Source organism: Drosophila mauritiana, chromosome 2R, assembly GCF_004382145.1.
Source record: "Drosophila mauritiana strain mau12 chromosome 2R, ASM438214v1, whole genome shotgun sequence".
NCBI lineage: Eukaryota > Metazoa > Arthropoda > Insecta > Diptera > Drosophilidae > Drosophila > Drosophila mauritiana.
In genome coordinates this window covers 9,926,760-9,947,681 of record NC_046668.1, presented here as the reverse complement: position 1 = coordinate 9,947,681, position 20,922 = coordinate 9,926,760, and the positions used below count along the sequence as shown (strand labels likewise).

The following is a 20,922-nucleotide window of genomic DNA, read 5'->3' as shown; positions in this document are numbered from 1 at the left end:
TTTCTCAGGAAATGTCTTTTTAATATACATTGTATATAAAAAACTTATAAAAAAAATTGTAAAAAAAAAAATAAATAAAAACTGAATAAACACAATTCAAATTATTTCATATTAGAAAATAATTTTAATTGGTAATTTGGTATATTAAAAAAATTAGTTATTCCAAATGGAAGATTTACGATCAAATTGATTGCCATTTCGGTTAATTGTTTTCTGTATTTAGACATTACCTTCAGTTGTTTATTATTGTCGTCCACATTGTTTGGCCCCTCGAACTTCTGCAGGTGTTACGTGCCTGCGATCCACTGTACCGCCCGGCCCTCTACACCCCCGCCGCCGCCATAACCCGTGCCGCCTGCAATGACAGACACATTTAACACCTACGCGATGTTGACGCTGCACTTCAGTTTGGCCAAAAGCAAAAGCAACAGCAAAAGCAAAGGTAAAGCTCGGCGGGCGCCGCTTTGGCCGTCAAGGTGTCAATTTGTGCCGTTGGCAGACTCACACACTCGCACACACTCGCACACACACCTGCACACACCTGGATTTGACGACTGTATGCAAATTTAATGGCTAAATTAGACGAGGGAGCGAAACAAGAGGGGCCGAAAACAAAGCGACGAAGGAGGGAATTTAATAATATATGTGGCTAATGTTTGGCATCGAGACGAGACGCCGTTTATTAGGCGTGATTATGCTCGGAGATAGCAGTTTTAAATTCAATTTGCATAATGAATTCGATTCGAATGTAATTCCAGCAATTGCTGCGGCCGGTGCCCAATCTTTTGATCCGCGCATTGCTAATTGAGTAATTAATGCCGACGCCCACGGAAAATGGAAATGCGATCGATATATGTACGAATCTATAGCTACAGATGGGGGGACCACCCACTTGGCCAATTGGACGACTGTTCGATTGGCTGCGGCCCATAAACAGATATGGCAATCACATTAAAATTATGCAAAATTCTTTGATAACGACAGCAACAACACGGCGTGTATAATTTAAATGTTTATTAAATTATTTAGTTGTGAATTTATGAATCTATTATACAAAACGCACACGCAACCTTCGCTCGCCTCTTCGCGGGATTTCTTCGCCCAGCGGCCAATTCTCCGGAAGATTTCTTCGCCTGATTCTGCGTTGGACTGCGTGTGCGGCGGACTAGAATATTGTACAACTTAATCGCTCAGAATTTCTAAAGCTAGCTTACACGCTACTCCATAAATACTAGATCGTAGATATTGCCGCACACCCCACCTCCTCCTAGCAGGGCTCCTTGGCGGCAGCGGCACTGGCCGCCTCCTGCAGCTCCTGCAGCTCCTCCTCCTCGCGGGTCAGCGGTATCGTCGAGTGGTTGTACAATCCCTGCGCCATCAGCTGCAGCGCCAGCGGATTCTTGGTGCCGCTCGACTTTTTCAGCTTGGCCCGCTTGTTCTGGAACCAGATCTTGATCTGCGCCTCGTTCAGGCCCAGTTCCCCGCTCAGCTGCTGGCGTCGCTTCTCCGTCAGATAGCGATTCTCGTTGAACTCGTGCTGTGGGCGAGAAAGGGGGGAAACGGTTGGGTTTAAGGCGGGTTCAAAGAGCTTCTCAGGAGAGTAGTATTTGGATCTTTACGGGAAATGTTTAAAAAGTAATTCCAAACTTAGGCAGAAAAATAAAAAGTTACAAGTGGTTAAAATTTTTATGTGTTTTTAAATATTTACAAGCTAAATAAAACTATAATATAAAAAACTTTTGCGTCAGCAAATATTAAAAAACAAAACAGCTCGTTAGAAACAAAAGGGCTATTTAAAATGACTTATTTAAAAAGTTTATGTGCAACCTATTAAAAAAGGCACATTTAACAAGCTTGTTAGTCGGTGATTTAATATTCTCCTTATATTTAAGGTGCATTTCTAAAGTGTGCCGCAGTGAAATTGAGGGGGAATCGAACGGAAGTCATCTTACCTTCAGTCTGGCCAACTGGGTTCCGCTGAAGGCCGTTCGCGGCCTTTTGTCCTCCGGCACCCCGCCCCCATCGGCGGCCTCCCCCTTCTCGACGCCGCCGCCACCGCCACCTGCCGCCGAACTGGACGTCGCCGGCTTCTTGGGCTTTCGCGCTCGTGGACCTGGAAACACAAAATGGAAACACAATGAGACGAGATGAGTGCGGAGGTCATAAAAATTCCAGGCAGCGCTTAATGGCACCAACATGACTGGACCTGGGATCTCAACCTGCCCGACTGCCGACTCATCGGGCGGACATAAATCCTGCGCCTCATATATGCAGTCCAGGCTGGCCCGGCAATTAATTCACATTTAAATGCGCCCAGACGAGTCCGGGGTAACGTCCTTCCGCCCCATCTACTCCACATTTTCCCTCACCCCCGTTCGAAGTTTACCAGCTAAAACAATTAAAGTTCTCTGGTGGAAATTTGCTCGCGTCATTTTCAAAAAGTAATCAACGCAATGACTTTTGACTGTGGCTAATTTTCCTCAAGGATAGCAAGGCAGCCGAAAACACCCCCAACGGAGCGACTTGAGTTGTCTTCGATTTAATTAACAGCATTCGGGGCGGACAGGCGCAGAGAATCGCTCCACATGATGTGGGTTGGCCCAAAAGTTGCCCAAAGACGGCCAAATAAAATTCTATTCGAAAATGGGGTTTCAAAGTTTGACTCGTTTCAGAAATAGTTGGGAAAACTGTTACCGAAATGCAAATGGAAAACGAGAGATGAAGCGATTATGAGGTTTCACTAATGGGAATATTTTGGTCGAAGTGAGCCAAGTCAAGTGACCACAAGATGTTCGAAACGAAACTCAAATATGTGGCAAGTATTTTGTAATTTAAGAGCTCCATCTATCATAAGGCATTTGTGAGTGTCTTGAGGAGGAACTTTTGGGAAAATTGTTTTCAATGAATTTGTATCTTTCGAGCAGCTTGGTGTTGCAAAAAATCCTTTAAGAGCTTACTTTTTAAGATAATTGACTTATTTTGAAGCATTTTCTGGATGCGGAAAGTATTTTATCTAGCTCCTCTTTCTTGGTATTCCTTTTATAGAATGGGTTTATTTTATTAAGCTACTGTATAGAATATTATTTGATGTTATTGGAAAATTAAAAACATTTTTACTGCTAAGATATTTATAATATAAATTGTGCTCTAAATTTCAGCCAGCCCATAAGCTGGCAATAATATCAATAAATTTAGCTATCAGCTTAGTCACAGCTGCAAGCCCCCAATCATAAAACCTTGACCCACTCGGACGAACTATTAAACACCATTATATCGATCCAGAGTTTCCAGTTCACCGAGTCCTGTTCACCGTCCTTTTTGTACTTACTTCGACCTGCAAAGAGAGAGAATTTTAGAGAAAGGTTAGAACGATTTGTGGTAAACTGCTGGGGACAATTTAAAATTTAATTTACTTTTAACGCGAATCAATAAAATATCGGAAATTGATTAAATTCCTCGACGTCAGCGCGACTCAGCGAAAACTTTCTGATGGCGAAACGTGCAAAAATTCCCGGCGACCCCACTCGGCCACGCCCCCAAAGCGCCTGCCGCCCGCCAACAACCTTCAAAACAAATGTAGCGGCACTAATGGCAACGCAACCAAGTCATGCCCTAAGTTAAATCGTTGGAAAAATTGAACAAATCAATTTTGTCAACAAAATGCCAAAGCTGCCGACGGGCGCGAAATTAAACCAAAATGTGACGATGGGCGAGGAAAGGGGCGGCTGTCTGACAAGTGGGCGGGGCTGTTGTAAGGTGTTATCACGGTTTTAAATTTCACACGCAGCCGACGATAAAAACAAACAACAGGAGCAGAAGAGGCAGACCTTGAACCTGTCAGACAGCCGGGAGACGATGACGACAGGAAAATCCAAGTCACGCTGACCTCCGCCCCCGAGGAAAACACCCCCTTTTATTCGAGCTGAAGGAAAACGCATGTTGGCAAGCGGAGATAAGCAAACTCGAGCTGCATGCCAAAGCGTCGCAAGGACATTGCTAAGGGGTTGCCAGTTTCCATTTTCCATTTGCCCCAAAAGAAATCGCTTCACAATGCAACAATTGCCAGCGTGAAATCTTTTGCTCTCCTCTCCTCTCTTCTAGTGGAAATTGTGATTTATAGCGTGTTAAATTTTTCATTGCTCTGCTGCGCAAATTTGACACAATAAAAGTTTCAAAGTTGTTTTTCGGGGGAGTGCCGGATGTTGCCCATGGGGGTTACTTCAAATTGGCTTTAATACAAATTATATGAACTCAATCAATGTTGCTGAAGTATTGTAGGAAGTAGTTAAAGACGTAAATGTGGAGGGTGAATAATTTAAGATCATTATTAATGCGTAATGACAAGTCAACTTTAAAGCATAGTTTCAAGCATTTCCAACCTAACATTTTGGCCACACTTTATGCACCCTTCTCCGCGCTTCTCAAGCGGGTTAGCTAGGTCTAACCTGAATCGAAGTAAATTCTTGCAGTCACACATTTACTCTGAAAAACGAAACGTTTATGTTTTGACCGCAGTTCGAATTCACTAAAAAGTGAGACAGTGGCCTTTTTCACTACAAAGCCCGTAAGAAGTAAACAAAACAGACGCACATTCACATAAATTCCTGTTCATCAAAAAACAACAACGGCCCAGAACAGACGGCAAGGAAAACAAAAACGGGAAGATGTCTTCATCAGCAGCCTCAATGACCCAACTTGGCGAAGCCAACTGCCAACCGAGTGAGACGAGGCAAAAAGCAGGCTTCTTCTGCCACTGGGGCATATGTTTAAAATAAACGCATTTGTTTTATTTATGCTTAACATGAGTTGCAAATGCCAAAAGCAGCAGTGCAAGCACACATAAGGAATCCAGCCGACCGGGTTAGTTACCTTTAAGGCGGGAAAATGAATGAACCTGCCGGAGATGGCGCAATTAAATCCAAGGAATTGTTATTCCAGCAGGAGCCACATATCCAAGGATCAGGTGTAGCATCTCGGTAGGAAACTCGGAACTCACGCCCCAAAAGCACCAAAATTGACTTATAAAGATCTCAAACTAACGGGCCACACGCAGACCACTCGGATCGCGTCACAGGGGAGCCAGAAACCGAAACAGATACAGATACATATGGAGATACATCTACCGATTCAGATTCAGATACAGACGGAGCCGGTCTGGCGATCGAGAACCAGTCACATAAGTTTCAAACGCCGAGCTTCGATGTAAGCGATCTGTCTCGAGACGATCGCAACTCGTATCTGTCTCTAATGATCGCACATTGGAGCCCAGATCATTAATAAGCCATAAAAGACAACACATAGCCGGGGAAATTTACATGTGAAAAGTGAAAGCGCTCGATGATTGATCGGTGGTTATTCGGCATCCACAGTTCTGATTGCCGATCGGGGATCACGGACCAGAGATCACCGGATCCCACGCAGCAACCCACCAACCAACCTGGCAGACAGGCAAATTAACGCTGCGGTTTGGCGACACTGATGAATATTGACATGACGACGCGTCGCTCATCGGTTTGATTGCACGTTTAATTGAAGTGATTGACGCGGGGACAGCGCGACACTCGCAATCGCAATCGCCGGATGACAAACGATGCCGATCATCGTGTGTAGCTGGGGAACTTCGTCAGCGTTTTGTCTATCGCTCAATCGATCCATCGACCGACGACCGGTGCTCGAAAATAGCCATTTCAGCCAGTCCAGCCTGACTAGCTTCCAGCGCCAAAGGCTAGCGACCACATTCAGCATTCCATCGCATAATTTGCTCTCCTGCATGAAAATATTTTTAAGCATATTTCTTAATTGCTCTATCAGTGCGGTGGTTAGCTATTTGTTCGCTGCTGCCAATGCCACTGCCGCGGGCTAATTTGCATAGCCCTTGCCGGCTTTGCATATGAAATTGCTGGAGCGGCACACTAGTTGTCCTCGCGGTGCTTTCATCGCAGGGCGCTTCATTGAATATGCTCCATGGGCGAGGTGGAGGTGTCAAAACATATTGCTTCAAACGCGATTTGAAGGCGGCAAATGAAAGTAGAAGAGGTGAGCTAAACTTCTTGACAACAACTATAATTACACCATCAGAAAATCAGCAGTCAAGGCTATAAATTTAAAATCCAAAGCAAATTAAAGCTGGAATTCAATGTATTAGGTTTATAGCCAGCAAACCATCTAAACTATCTCTTAGGTTATTTAAGCCCCGCATAACTATAACTTTAAATATGGCTCGATTGAGATTATCGCGGTGGAAAGTGCCGGCCAGGAGGAGATTCCTCAATGATCCCAGCGAATTCCGAGGCAACCTTTTACGCGCTCTCACACCTTTGGCGATTTAATACCCTGCCCGAGATATCGCTTACACCTACAGCATTGATTGGGTCCATGAGGCAGCCGCAACTGGTTTGACAAATTGCAAACCGCATTTTCCGCTGATATTAGCAAACAATTTCATTAAGAAACTGAAATCAATCCGGCAGTGCTGAGCATCAGGTGGCCTGCCACTGCCACTGCAACTGGGATTGGGATTGGAACTGAGACTGCGATTGCCGGAGGCCTCAAGTACAGGCGACACCGATATGGGCGGCCAGAGTATCTGTATCTGTAGCTGTAGCTGTATCTGAATCTGCAACTGTGAATGTAGATGTATCGCGAGCTTAGCGCGCCTTAATAGACACGTTGCTTTGCCTTTGTGCAATTGAGGTGTGAACATTTTACGCTTCTATGGATATTTCGACTAAATTAGTGCACTTTTATGGCCTCTCAATTAACGCAATCCTCAGTCTCGATTTCGATCACAATCTCAGCTCCAGTTTCTCCAATTAGATCAGTCAAAGTCTGGGGCAGGCCGGGAGTTACTTTCACCCTAATGATCACATCAGAGGCGCTGATCTTGTGGGACCACCCGAAACGAAAGGTATCGCTTTGGTATCGGAAGAGTGTTTGTTTATTTGCTCTTTTGTCGGTTGCGGTAGTCAGCGGGTTCTTTGGGGGGGCTATAAAAATAAAATTTAATCGAAGAACCCTGCGATCTCTGAGGCGATCGACCGACCAATCAAGCAGCCCAGACACTAATGAATATTTAGATAGCCCACGAAAGCAGCATCCAACAGCCAAAAAACCGAGCTGAGCCCCAGCGGCAGCGCCCAAATAATTTGTAGATCAATAAATGTTCGCTTTATGGCTCTATTAGCGGCGATGGACCATCGGCGTCGTGTGTGGCCAAATGACCAAATGGCCAAATCGCTGGGTTGCAAAACAAATATGCGAATAAGTGTGTTCACACCAGGGCGATGCCGACATTAACATCAATCTTCCACGGATCACCGAGATGCAAACCACTCGCAAAGGAGACTGGACCACACCAAAGGTCCTCATCTGCGATGATCGTCTTGAGGTCCATGATCACGAACCCAATCGCGATGATGATCATGCTGATGATGCTAATGGTGAAAGGCAGTGAGGCAGAAGATCGGACCGAAGCCCACTCGATCCCAGATGCAGGGCTCCGACTGAAGGTCCAGATTTCTTGGCTTAGCCCCTTTTTTGGTCAAGTTGGAGTCATTTACTCAGTGCCCTTCACAACCGAATATTAACGGATTAAATTAACTTCGAAATTCCATTAATTTTAAAACATATAAGTTGACCTGCTTTTCTTGTTTCGCATTTCACTTTACGTGAATTACTTATTGAAATTTCTTAATGAGCTTTAAGCCAAGTCCCCTATGCCTTGCTCTTTGTGTGGTAGGGTGTATGGCATGTTAAATCTCGAAATGTCTTAATAAAACAATTAATAGCACAGCTGAGCTCATAAGATTTTTTCTTTTCATATTTTTTCTTGTGCCAATGCAGGGGCACTGAGACTCGAGAACAGGAGCGAACTCAAAAAGTCGGCTTAACTAAATAATATTTAAAATGTTTGGAGCTATGTTAAAATTGTTTTATTAACTATATGTTTATTTATAAAACACACTTAAAAAATATTTTGAATGAACGTTGTAGCAATTGAATAACTTGTGTTATAAATTCTTTCTCTATATGCTCACAGATAGCTGAGTGAACAATTTCAGCTTAAGGCCCACCAAGATTATGACTCCACTCCCTCGAGCGATTGGCTCCGCTCCTGAATCACTTTTTATGACTGCACAGTGTGGCGGACAAAAGGCAGCGTCAGAGGCACAGACTGGGCCAAAAGCAAAAGCCCGGCCGTTCGTTCGTATGTCGTGTACGTACTATAAAGTAATTGAAAAGCACAACAGATTGTTTTAAATATCAGCAGGGCGAGCCGCCCAAGTTGACCACCTGTGCGGTGGTGTTCGAGGTGGATTTATGGCCCGGCTTTTGGCCGGGCCTCTGAGTTGGCTCATACGCTCACTCTGTGTCCATGCAGCTGATCTCTCGGTCTCAGTCGGCCCGGCCAGCATAATCATCATAATCATCGGCGTCATCGTCGTCGGCGTGATCATCATCTTCATCATCTTCCTGATCGTCATGATCATCATGATCGGGCTCTTATGCTAATTTCGAAGACGACGACTTCGCCTTGGATTCCGCCATGTGGACCACACACGTCGACCGTTTCGCATGGTCTCCAAAGGTCGCTCTTCCCCTCGCCGAGAACTTTTATATGCTTTTATGGATCCATGCCCTTGTCGGAGAGTAAAGAGTATTCGCCACTGGGTTTTTCGGCTTTGATAAATTATCGATAAAACGATGCGATCACTTTTAATTTGGCTTAGTTTACCTACCGCATTCTTTCGCTGTGAACTCTGGGTTACTGTATGGATATGGATATCAGTTTCGGTTTCTTATGTTTCAACAAAAATCAAGGGACCAGCAGCCGAGGAATTCTGAACCTGAGTTGATTGGGGAGCTGCTGCTGCTCTTTCGGTTCTTAATTAAGTTATCAAAGTTTTTATGACGTCAGCGTGCTGAGAGAGGGAGCAAGGGAGACGGTGAGACAGGGAAAGGAAGCAGCTGGCGCCAGAAGACGCCGCATAGAAGAATCTTCGATCGGTTCTCGGCCTAATCGATGCTGCCCCTTCTTCTGGCATCCTGACAATTTCCAGAAGCCGAGCAATGTTGTGTTAAATATTATGTAGGGGTTAATGCATTGACTAAATACCCTATACTTGAAAAGAGCAAAAGTCCTTTTTAATATTTTGGACAACATTTGCCTGTATATCTTATCTGAAATCCTTATGTGAGCTAAATTTCAACCAAACCTTCTTTCCGCCTCAAAGAACAAAACAAAAATATCCTAGTTAGACTTTTTTCTATTAATATTGTATTTTACATCTGATAACTCAAACTACCGCCATTGAAGGAAGTGTATAAAACGTAAACAAACCTGCTCAATGTCGGATCGAATCGTTTTCATTCAGTTTCAGTCGCGGACCCCAATGTCGCATGGGGAAGAACCCCAACTCAGCTTTTTGTTAAAATTCTCACGCTTCGATCTGGCGACTTTTAATTACTATTATCCTTTGGTTAGCCCGATTTCGCGTGTTTGTTGTTTCTGCGCCGCTTTTAATTAAGTAATTATGGCAGCCGGAGGAGCGGAGAACAAGCAAAGCAAATTTCAATTCAATTTTAGCTTTTTGTCGTAATCTCTGCTTCAATTTCAACTGTCATCGGAGCTGCACTTGGCCCTTATCCTCCGATAAGCGCCCCGCGACCCCCGCTAATCCCTGTCTGCCTGCAGTTTACACATCCTTCCTCGATTTTCCCTTTTCCTTCTGAAGAGGAAACTGTCATTTGTCTATTTTTAACAGACACGCCGACATGAAGGATTTAATTAAATTCAACTCGAGCTGACAGCTTCCATACACGAGCTTTTGATAGTCGTCGACGGATTGGGAGGGGTGGCAAAAGTATCTGTATCCGTAGCCGATGTATCTGTGTGTCCGTATCTGCGCTTGTGGGGGAGGTCTCCGTAGGTTTGTTTGTTTGTTTGTGTTGAGTTTCTCCGCTGCAGATTCTCAATTTCCGATTCGATTTGTCGACTCCTCGGCTGCATTCAATTCACTTACTCTTCGCTTTTGACTTTTGTTTGCTGTTGTTTTGCGCAATTTGCCAGCAAACTTTCAATCGAATTGGATTTCGAAGTGATTGAATAAATGAGGCAAAGAGCGAATCAAGTTAAGTGGGTGTGGGCACCAAACTACACATATATTTTCTCGACTTTTGGTACCATACAATGTACCCATAATCATAGAGAACGTTGCAATTCAGTTGACAGAAGCTTTAATGTATTATTATCTTTCAATTTCCGAATTGATTAATATCAAAACTATTGTGTTATAAAATTTAAAAGGAATTTGTTTATTAAATTTCCATTTTTACCTTGGGTGATTCGTTATTTATTTCTCGTTATTATTTATCAAGAACATAAGTTTCGCCTGCTGTTTGACTTTTAATTCTCACATATTGTTATGTAAAATTAAATATTTTGATGGGTAACATTATCAGTTTTTAATGAATTTGTACTGATGAAATCATACCTAATGTTAAATTCGTTATTTATCTTTCAATTCATACCTAAATCTTGTGTAAAGCTAACAAATATTTTTATTGGTTTTATTCCACCGCTGCTCAAGTAAACAAATTGCCAAAAATTTGGCATTACTCATACGCCTAGTTCAGCGCCGCTTAATAACTCACTTGTCGGCTGCCCGGACTCCAAGTCTATTGCCCACTTCCAAAACGGAAAATCTTGCAGGCCCAATTAAGCATAGAATGAAAATGTCACCATAATAATTTCCATAAACCACAATTGGCTGACTGGCGGCAATTTGGTTGAACGAAAAAGCCGACAATCAATGCAAATGTTGCATGCAAGAAAATCCAGAAAAGCGCTGCCATGCAGAAGGCAATTTAAGCATATGAAAAGAAGAACGTTAGAGGAAAAACGCCGGCGTTGCAAGCATAATTAAGCACACGAATTGGCCAAGTTATTAGCGCGGACACAAGTAGAAGAAAAAAACGCACTTGCATGGCTGATTGCTTACTGGCAACGTCAATCAGTCGACTGGATTCAGAGTCAAACATGGCAGCTAAATTTTTCAGCCGGCTAAAAGCCGTTTTCCACATTTGCGACTCTCCGTGGCCATTTATGAAATTAAGTTATTTTGCTCTGGGGGCCACTGTTGCAGTTGCTATTGCAACAGCTGCAGCAGCTGCAACAGCGTTGTCAAGCACTCGTTTTAAATGAGTTATTAGCCTCGAGTTGACGATTTCGGCCAACAACAAGTTTTCTGGCAACGCCCCCGATAAAAATGGCAGAGTTTCCACCCCCTCCCGACGAATGGGGGTTGTGCATCCGCATGAATATTTAGCCGAGCAAGATGACAAACCACAAATAAGCGGAAACAAAAAGAGTCCCTTGTTTATTTTCCACGCTAATCATAAGCCACATTTTGTCACCCCCTTTCTGGGGGAAAACTCGACGGAAAACCACCCACGACGACGAGTGTGTCGACAAGATAAGCCGCACACTCAAACAATTTCCCTCGGAGTTGGGGAGGTGATGATGAAGAGCTGGCCGCCGCCTGAGGGGTGGATTTTATTGGATTCGGGCTTATTGAATTTGCTGCATGAAAGCTTGTTTAAGCACTTGTACACCCACCAGTCACCACCCTTCGGCAGCAACCACACTCAATTATTAAGTGGATTGGATTGACTGCGAGGGGCGGGGATCTGGGGAATCGAAAATTTAATTAAATTTGTTAGTACTTCGGTGGGCGGAGATAACGGAAAAGTGGTTTGTCTGTTACGTATAAAATAAAGAAAAACTTCCTTTGAAATCATGACATGAACAATTACTTGGCAGTTATGTGCAGATTAGAAAATATATATTGTCCAATGGGATCTTAGCATATATTATAGAGTACTATTAAATGCCCCTAATATCAAGTCACAAATTTATCGTACAATAACAGTCATTATCAAATAAACAGCTAATTTCACAGGCTTTATTATAGGTTGGGCTTAGTCAATCAGAACTCAGACAATAACCCTTGACACAATCGAAATTGCTGAACCGTGTCAAAGCTTTTGTAGCGATTATTCAACGTATGAACCACCCCCAGGTGGAAAATAATCCAGCCAGTCCTTGGAAACCGTCAACTCATGATGTATTCCCGGGATGAAATTAATTTACCGAGATGCAAATTGAACGAAAAGTGGGGGCCGAGCATATCAATTAAGCCCGGGCCTCAATTTACATTTCAATTACAAAGCGTTTGTCGAAAATGTCGGGCATTAGGCGTGCGGCAGGTTGATCTATGTAGTATCTTGAGCACTGCGACATTCGCTCTATATACTAGAGCACATTCATTATTCAAACTCGGCAAATTCTATGCCATTAGTCAGGAGGCGAGAGCACAGGACAGAAAACGAGACCAGACAGCAGCCGATGTCAATTGTTGCTGGGCTTGTTAACACGAATGTATCTGCGGCCAAGTATCTGTATCTGGATCTGTAAATGTATCTCTGGCTGGGCATCTGTATCTGTGACGTGAGTGCACAGAATATTAATTACACAAACTAAAAATGCATCAAACAATCGCCGGGCCGAGTTTCTCACATTGATTGATACTCTCCAGCCGGGCCAGTTGTGCAACATTTCTGTTCTGCTTTTGTTTCGCAGTGAGCTGCTTTTTTATTGAAATTGAAACAATTTATGCACGCAATTAAGCTGAAAGCGGAGGCAGCTTGCAGCTGAATCTGTGGCATGCCAGTAAATTTGTTTTCCGCAACTTCATGTGCTGCATACCGAATGATACGGGCTCCCAAGCCTCCAGGAGGGTGCGAAGAAACCCCAGCGGATGGATCGATCCGCTGGCGATGATACATGAATAAAGAAATTAGCGCCATCGAATGTGGATGATTTGCTGTGACGGAAATCGGATTGGAAAGTTCTGTTGTCTGTTTTTTTGTAAATAACTACCACAACGAAATGTTCGGTTAAATCCGTATCTCTTGAATACATTTTGTACAATTTTTACAGATATATTTATATACCTTGTCTGGGCACTAAAACTTTAAAAGGAACTCACCATTCCATGTTTTGTGGACCGTGAAACAGCAAACAAAAACTGAAGCGCCTTTCTTCGCCGCTCCTCTTTCTTACCCCGCACTATCCCCTGACCTCCCCGAATCGAACCCAACGACCGCATCCTTATCTTAGTTAATTGTTCAATTACATTAAAGTCAACTCATTTGGAGTCATTAGCATGTCATTAAGGCACCGACTAACAAAAACCCAACCTCATACTTTCTCCTCAGCTGCAGTCGCGTCTTCAGGTCCCTCTTCTCGTACCTCGTATCCCCTTCCCCACTGCAATTCTTCGCCGCGGAGCGTGCAAGATGAACATGTTCGATAACGATATCGGGGATCTATGTGTGTGAGATACGAAAGATGTCTCATCTTTGGGGGCTTAATTACTTGCACGCGTGCTAGAATCTTTCATATGAGTCGGGGATAGTTGATTCATCATCTGCTAGCCGCGTCTCTTTCTCCGCCATCCGTCTGATGCAGCTGCAACAAAGTTTATTTAAATCTCCCGTAAAGATGCCCTTTCTTCCGAACGCGCTTCTTCTGTGTCTTGAATGTTGTTTTTATTTATCCCCATGTTAGCTGTCTGTTTTGTGTGGCTGAAATGTTTTGCCGTCCCTAATGAACTCGTTAATATTTGGCTAACATAAGGAAGGGATTCGGCTTGTAAAACATATTATTAAAAGGATAAATAATAATTAATTTGAATATGTTAAAAAGTATATGTTTATAAAATGTATAGCATGCCAAAAGGTCGTTTTATTATCCTACGATTAAAGAGTCCTTCCATAAACCAATATACCGTGTACATCTATAGGGTATCCATATGTCTGTGGCCATAAACAAAACTCAAAAACTGTTGCTGATGAGTTCATTAACGAACTAATTTCAACTTAAATTAAACTTAATGCGAAATGATCGTCATCAGCAAAGCAAACAAAGAATCCCGACCGAAAGAGAGCGGTGAAGAATGTTTTAATTTGCAGCTTCTGCGGAAGAAATCAAAGGAGCAAAAGGGAGAGTCCTCTCCTGTGTCTACTCTCTGCATCTCTCTTTCTCTCTCCCCCTTGCTCTCTCGCGGATCTTGCATGCAAGTTGCAGTGCAACAAGTTCGAAGGCAACAACAAGAACACATCCGCTTTGTATTGGCGACAGCGCAACTGGGCCCCATCCCTCCCCCCCAACACCCCCTCGGAGTGCTGTTGCTGTTATTAATAAAGACCACACATTTTGACAAGAGAGCAAAGGGGACCACCCAAGTGCAGCTGCGCAGTCGCAGTCGCCGTCTCAGTCGACGCAGCTCATGCTCGCAATTCCAGGCTTCCACGGCTTAATTATATGCGAGGTGTGGTGAGGAGGGCGAGGGGCCTTGGAAAGCAGAGGGGGCAAGGCAGTTAAGCTCGCGCGCGTTACTTAATTCCCCAAATGCAAATTCTTCTGCGAGAACCAGATGCCTATCGGTGTTTTGTAATTGCAATCGGGGGTAAATAATTCACTCGCGAATTTACAACCGTGTGTGAGTGCGAGTTTGTGTGTGTGTGGTCAGGCTCCGTTGGTTTTCATGGGTTAAGACCATTAACCAAACTACTCGCTTAATAAAAATGTCATTGCTACATTTACGGTATGCAAATGGGTCGCACAGGGGAGGTAAGGGGGCTAAGAACAGCCGGTAATCCCGATTCAATGTAAAAACATTGCCTATAAGCAAGGGGACAAAAACAACAACAGGCGACTATCGGAATCAGGTGAATTACACTGGACACTAAGATTTGGTTTTAAAATGGGTTAAATCTCATGGTGTCGGAATACTCTTAAATAAGTAAGATTTAAGATTTATAATAAAGGATATGATTCTATAGGCAAAGATTGAATATTGTTAGGATTTTCAAGATAAATATTTGAAAACGTTTTGATATTAAGCATAAGCTCTGAAAATAACAAAAGAATATTCTTTAGCAATAAGCCCATGCCATAACCTCTCCCTACTTTTGTTAGATAGTGTAACCAAACTTTACACGATCGCTGACGACAGGCCAAGTTGACCGCAAAAAGTGTCTCGTCTTTCGGCATGTCCCCAGATTATGTCGTCGAGTGTTAGGGGAGAGCCCTCTTCGCTGAGAGTTAAGAGCCGTGGACCACCCTAAAGGCAGCCTGAGAATGGAAATGGGAATGGGTCCCAGCTTTGGGCCATCGTGCTAGGTGGTCCACGGCTGCTGCTCCGCTTTCCTCATTGCTGTTGCTTCGCTCTTCGCCTTGCCAAAAAAGCTGGCAGCTTTGAGGTTCGATCCGTGAGTCATTCCCCATCTCAAATCTCTGGGGGGAGCGACAGAGAGAGAGAGCGATAGTGGGGAACTCCTAGGTGGACACACAGATACCGCAGCACACACACATGTGTGTGGTCCTCGCTGATTTACTGTGCACTTAGAGAAAAAGCTATTAAAATAGAGACACAATAAGGCTTAACCAATTATTGGGACATGAACTTTCAACAAAAAAACCTAATATCTTAACCTTTTAAAGATACATTTTTGAAAGAGCTGAACGTTGTTGGTTAGTATCAATGTTGCTGATATCTTAAGTTAGTAGTACTCAGCATATTAAGCCCTGTTTTGTTTGTAGTGCATCAAATGAAGATCACAATGATGATCATCTCTTTGGCTGTTCATCATGTGGTTCTTGTGTGCGCCTCCGCCTTCGAGTTGCGGGTGCGTCTCGTGGTCACTGATCTGGCCCGATCCGATGCCCCTCCGCTCCCATCCCCGAATGCCCAATCCCTGCATCAATTCCCCTCCTGCCAGTCCAGAGACCCTCTCCCTGAATCTACGTATCTGTGGCTGTCCCCCGGTTCTGGTATCCGTCGGATGCTGCGATCGCGGCGCAGATCTCCAATTAGCCTGCCTTCTGGTTGATGACTTAATTAAGTCTGTGTGGCGCCCCCTCTCCACGTACTCCACCCCGATAGTGCCCCTTTGTTGGCCCCGTTTATGGTATTTGCTGCATCGATTTCGGTTTTGTTTTCTCTTCGATTTCGATTGATTTGTGAGCGCAATGGAAATCTTCGCTGGTTAATTGGTTGTAAGACGCAGAGCAGACATTGCACACGCATTTACCCCTTACGAATAATACCACCCAGCTATAGCCCCCACCCACAACGGCGAACAGTGTGATTTATGCTCCCCATTCCATGGGGTTCTTTTAGGGGGAAAACTGCATCTTTAAGTGTTTTGTGCATTCGGTTGACATCTTGCTGCATCGCATTTCTCATGTTGTGAAATATTTTTGCAAATCTCTGACATGTCGGTGCCTTTGAAGGAATATTACTGCTTGCTTACCCCAAACTCAATGTGGGTGGCCAGATGGACGGATGGAATGGATGGAATGGATGGATAGATGGATGAATGGTTGGTTGCTTGACACGGAATGGTTTGGCTTAAAAATGCGCACACGCTTTTCCCCACTTTAATAGCTTACACTGAAAACTCTTCCGATCCTACCCCATCTTATTCGGAAGCGTGTGTGTGGTCTGCGGGCTTTTTGGGGCTGCCAGATGGAAATGGAGATGGGATATATAGCCGCGCATCGCCAGATCCAAGTGAGTCATGTGCCAGGCGTGACAGAGACATACTCGTAAATTACACTACAGAAAAATGTCATTTGTCGAATGTCACAAAAGTGCTCTATTTGCTTTTATTCGATTCAGATAGTTTGCATTCTGTGGGTACTACGATTAATGGGTGGTCTTCTAAATATCAGTGCAACATAAGATCACCAAACAAAGTCAAGCTATGGTCGAAGGATATAAAAACTGGCATCTGATAGTGAAAGTATTGGAAGCTGCCAGACAGAACCTCCAGAATTACCTAAGCCCATCCGAAGCTAAGCTTTTCCGTTTCGAGCCACCCAACCCGTAAATAACTTAACCCAAATACCGCCCCAAACATAAGCAGACGCACTTTCCGCTACTTTCGCTTTCGCTTCGGCAATTTCTCTCAGTGTTAACCGCCTGCTGTCTGCCAGTAGTAACATGCATATGACCTGCCCCCAAAAAAAAACACTCGGATCGAACCACAAAACTCCTTCGACAACAGTTGGCTACTATAGTTAATGGATTTTTAATGACAAGTCTGCGGGCTGCCATTGGCAAAGTGGAAAATAACTCATTTTGTTGCGGTAGCCATGAGTGCCTAAGTATACCGTATACAATGCTCAAGTGAATGCGAGCGGCTAATGTCAACAAATTTACAACAGTTAGTTCCGCCTTACGCAGCTTTCACCGCCCACTATTGAGCGTAGGGGGCGGGGAGTGGGGCTCTAGCCGCATTTTCAATGGAGCGCAAATATTTGCCAGTCTTCCGAGCCTCCCCCCCACCATTTCAGTTGTCTGTCTTGGCTTTCCTTTGTTTATTTCCCTAGTGCTGCAATTTCCATTTACCTTGGTCCATCAAATGGGCATTTTGTGTGTGTGCTGCGGCCTGCCTCGTTTCCAGTTTTCTGCCTCTCTGCCACATGCCAACGATCGTGGAACTGGTGGATCCCCAACCACCATACCACACCGCACCGCACCACCTCCCCCCAAATGTCCCGGATTCTTCGGCCCGCTTTAGACACACAAACAAACTGTCAGGCGGAGCAGCTCACTCGCCTGATTTGCAGTTGATGGATTCTACATTATTCACCATTTGTAATCGTTTTGCGGTTAAGTTCTGTTCGGACACATCGTTTATTGTGTTTGCTGGGGGAATCGGGTTCAGTGAAGAGGGATTTAACAAGGGGGTTTAACAAGGGGGCATAACAAGTTCCCCGATGCGAGTTAATTGAACCAGAAGGTCGTTGCGATGATCACTTGGATGGACTGAGTAGGTAGCGGAAAAGTCTAGGAGGAAATGTCCGTGGGGCATGTGGTATACGTCCAAGGAACTTATAAAATAAAAATCTATAATACTGCAGGCTCATAGTAGCTAATCTTACATGACCATTTCAGCATGTTTCTACAGTTCTCTTCAAGTTTAAAGTTAACGTAGGCATGGTGTTGTGCCGTGAACTCATTTTCAAGCGCTAGAAGCTCTTGAAAAGCCGCCAGCAACTCAATTCACCTTCAAGTAACAAGTGGCAGTCCCCCAAAAAAGTTAAATAAAGAAGCCCAAAAGAGACGGAACGAGTGAATGAAGACAGAGACGGCGAGACAAAAACGAACTCAACTCTGACAATTAACACCTGCTCACCTGCTCAACATCAGTGGCAGTGGCAACAACAATAATAAATAATAATTGCTCCAATGAGGAAAACATGGCCAACACACACACACACACACTCACCACTCAAACGCGTTTGTCAAAGAGCAGCTACCAAAGTGAAAAAGAGAACCCGAAGCACCTGAAGCCGTTCGTCTTGGCCAAGAAGGTGAGGTGGTAAGGGGGAGTCTGGCCTGTTTGGGTGCGATCACGACACACGACACAAACACGACAACAACAACAAAATCGGCAACATAAGCACCGCAACAACATCATTAAGTCGAAAAGCACAAGTTTAACAAACGGCGAAACAAAAAATAAGAAAGAATAGCACAACCCAAAATGTTGGGGTGTAAAAAATGCATTCCTATTTGGCCTTTGGCTTTATAATTTTGCATTTCAATAAAGGAAAACGCAGCGAAAACCAACACGAAAAGCCAACATGGCATTGCCCATTAAAAAGGCATTAAATTAAAACAAGTGTTGTCCCACAACAAAAAACAACAACCACCGAAGTGTACACAAAAAATAAAAAACCACTAACGACAACAGCAACAACCGCTATGCCAATGGCCACTAAAAAATTACAGACCGAGTGTACCAAGCGAACCCGAAAGAAATGGTAGCCATGGAACCATGATATGGTCTATTACCATTACTAGACCCTGACTTCAAAGGTCTGCAGACGAGACAAAACATATAGTTCAGGCCAAGTGGGAGCGAGACATCTGTCATCGATCATGGGCATGAGCTTAAAGTGATAATTTCTTACTCAAACAAAGCTTTTAAGAGAACTGTAACCGAAATGAGGATGAAATATTGACATTTACTGGTAAATATGTAATATGCGTTAACATGTGACATAGAAGCTCTTTACATAAAGCGAAGAATTGACCATATAAATTACCGAGAGTGGCTTTCCCATATTCAAACATTCAAGAAAGTTCAGAAGTTTTAAATACTTTGAAATATTTTAAATTCCTACTGTTTGTAAATGTGCATTCCTTTCCTTAACAATCCACTTTTAATAACCAATAAGTGCTAGTAAAGTACCCCAAATTATGCGAAAAGAGGCCAAGCCAAGGTACAGCCACAAAGTGCCCTAATGAACCATCCAGACCGCAGAGCGGAGCGCAATCGCTTAACTTGCAAATCAATATTAAAATACCATAAATTTGTTCCTCTTTCGGTTTCGGTTGTTATTTCCAGAGTTGTGCAACTGAACAACCGCAAGGCTTTCTGCCTTGCAAATGAATGGCAAATCGTTTAGTCAAGCAGAAATTAACCGCAGAAGTAACCCCAAGGTGGATTTTTTTTTGCATCTTGGAGTATTCCCATACCCATTGCCATAGCCGCCATAGGCAGCTGCAGAGCGGATCCCCTGTGAAGAGGGAACGGTGGATCAGGCGCCAGAGGAAATCGGACAGGAACTAAGATCAACGTCAACTCGAATGCAGATTGAACGTCGTCAGTTGGAGCCCAAATCTGCAGCACTCTACCACACGCATATCCAATTATTTAAATCCAGGGCACCGAAAAAACGACGGGCAGGGAACTTCAACGGCCTCGGTAATGAAATGTTTCAATCACCGGCAGTTCAATCATCATCCAAATTGACAGAAAAACTAACTGCGAATAATAAAGCATAAGAGCTGGAAATATGATTACGATGTTTAAATGCAAATACTCGGATGCTCCCCACAGATGTCGAAATCAAGGCAAGGCCGGACACATCCAGCAGATGTTTTGCGGCACCACCACATCGGGATAAGGAAGTGGCTCCTGGGGACAACTTGTTAATGGAGAACATTCTTCTGATTGAGTCGGGGTCCCATCGATCCGATCGAATTTTTACTTTTTGTCAATTCTGGAATTTGGTCATATTGAGCAATGAATCAGATGGGGGGCCCTTTATATGTACAGTGAACTTCGGATACAGTGAACTTTAACTATACTAAATATATAACAGCTTATGAAATATCTTATTATTAAGTGACTATAAATCGTATATAGAATTTAAGCTCGAAAAGCATTAAGGCACTTTAAATATTTATTTTTGTCCATATATTTGGAAGATGTATCTCATAAGTAATTTACTGTACTTAACTACTGCTTTGGACAGATTTCCGACCACTTGTCACTCCATTTAGCCACAATCATCACACATAAGTCCGAGTAAATACCCTACCGTTTTCATTCAGCATTCCATTGTGGTTTCGATTTCGTTGCTCAATTGCGAATTGAGTCTCGATTTCGTAGTGGATCGAGTTGAATCGAATCGAATCGAATTGAATCAGAACGTCGGATCGGAAACCAGTAGCCAATTTTGGCATAGAGTCAATTGCAATTAATCAATACCAAATGTGGGCATTAGCTACAAAATAATTTAACCTTTAAAATGGCAATTAAATCGTTCGGCCGATCGGCTTCGAATCAAAATGGTATCGAAATGGTTGTTGCAGTTGTCGGACAATTAATCGATGTTGAAGGCCCTCGACCCGCAGACAATTAAATAACAAATTCGTAGAGTAAACGCAAACGTAAAAGAGCAACAAATTAATCGATCTGAAGTCGAGTTGAACCCATTTTTGTTTCTAATTAAGCAATTTCGTGGCGCGTTTGCCAGGCGATTTTAATCGCGAG

At 43.6% G+C, this 20,922-nt stretch overlaps 1 protein-coding gene across 1 annotated transcript in view; it reads right to left on the bottom strand.

Annotated features, from left to right (window-relative positions):
* Nucleotides 1–999: 999 nt before the first annotated feature.
* Nucleotides 1,000–20,922, bottom strand: part of LOC117136525 (homeobox protein invected) — a 31,472-nt gene continuing 11,549 nt past the window's right edge. The window contains exons 2-4 of the mRNA XM_033297470.1: nucleotides 3,329–3,334; nucleotides 1,953–2,113; nucleotides 1,000–1,537 (exon numbers count right to left, since the gene is read on the bottom strand). Coding sequence (XP_033153361.1) covers nucleotides 1,268–1,537; nucleotides 1,953–2,113; nucleotides 3,329–3,334 — 437 coding nt within the window. The 3' untranslated portion in view covers nucleotides 1,000–1,267. The remainder of the gene's footprint in view (nucleotides 1,538–1,952; nucleotides 2,114–3,328; nucleotides 3,335–20,922) is intronic.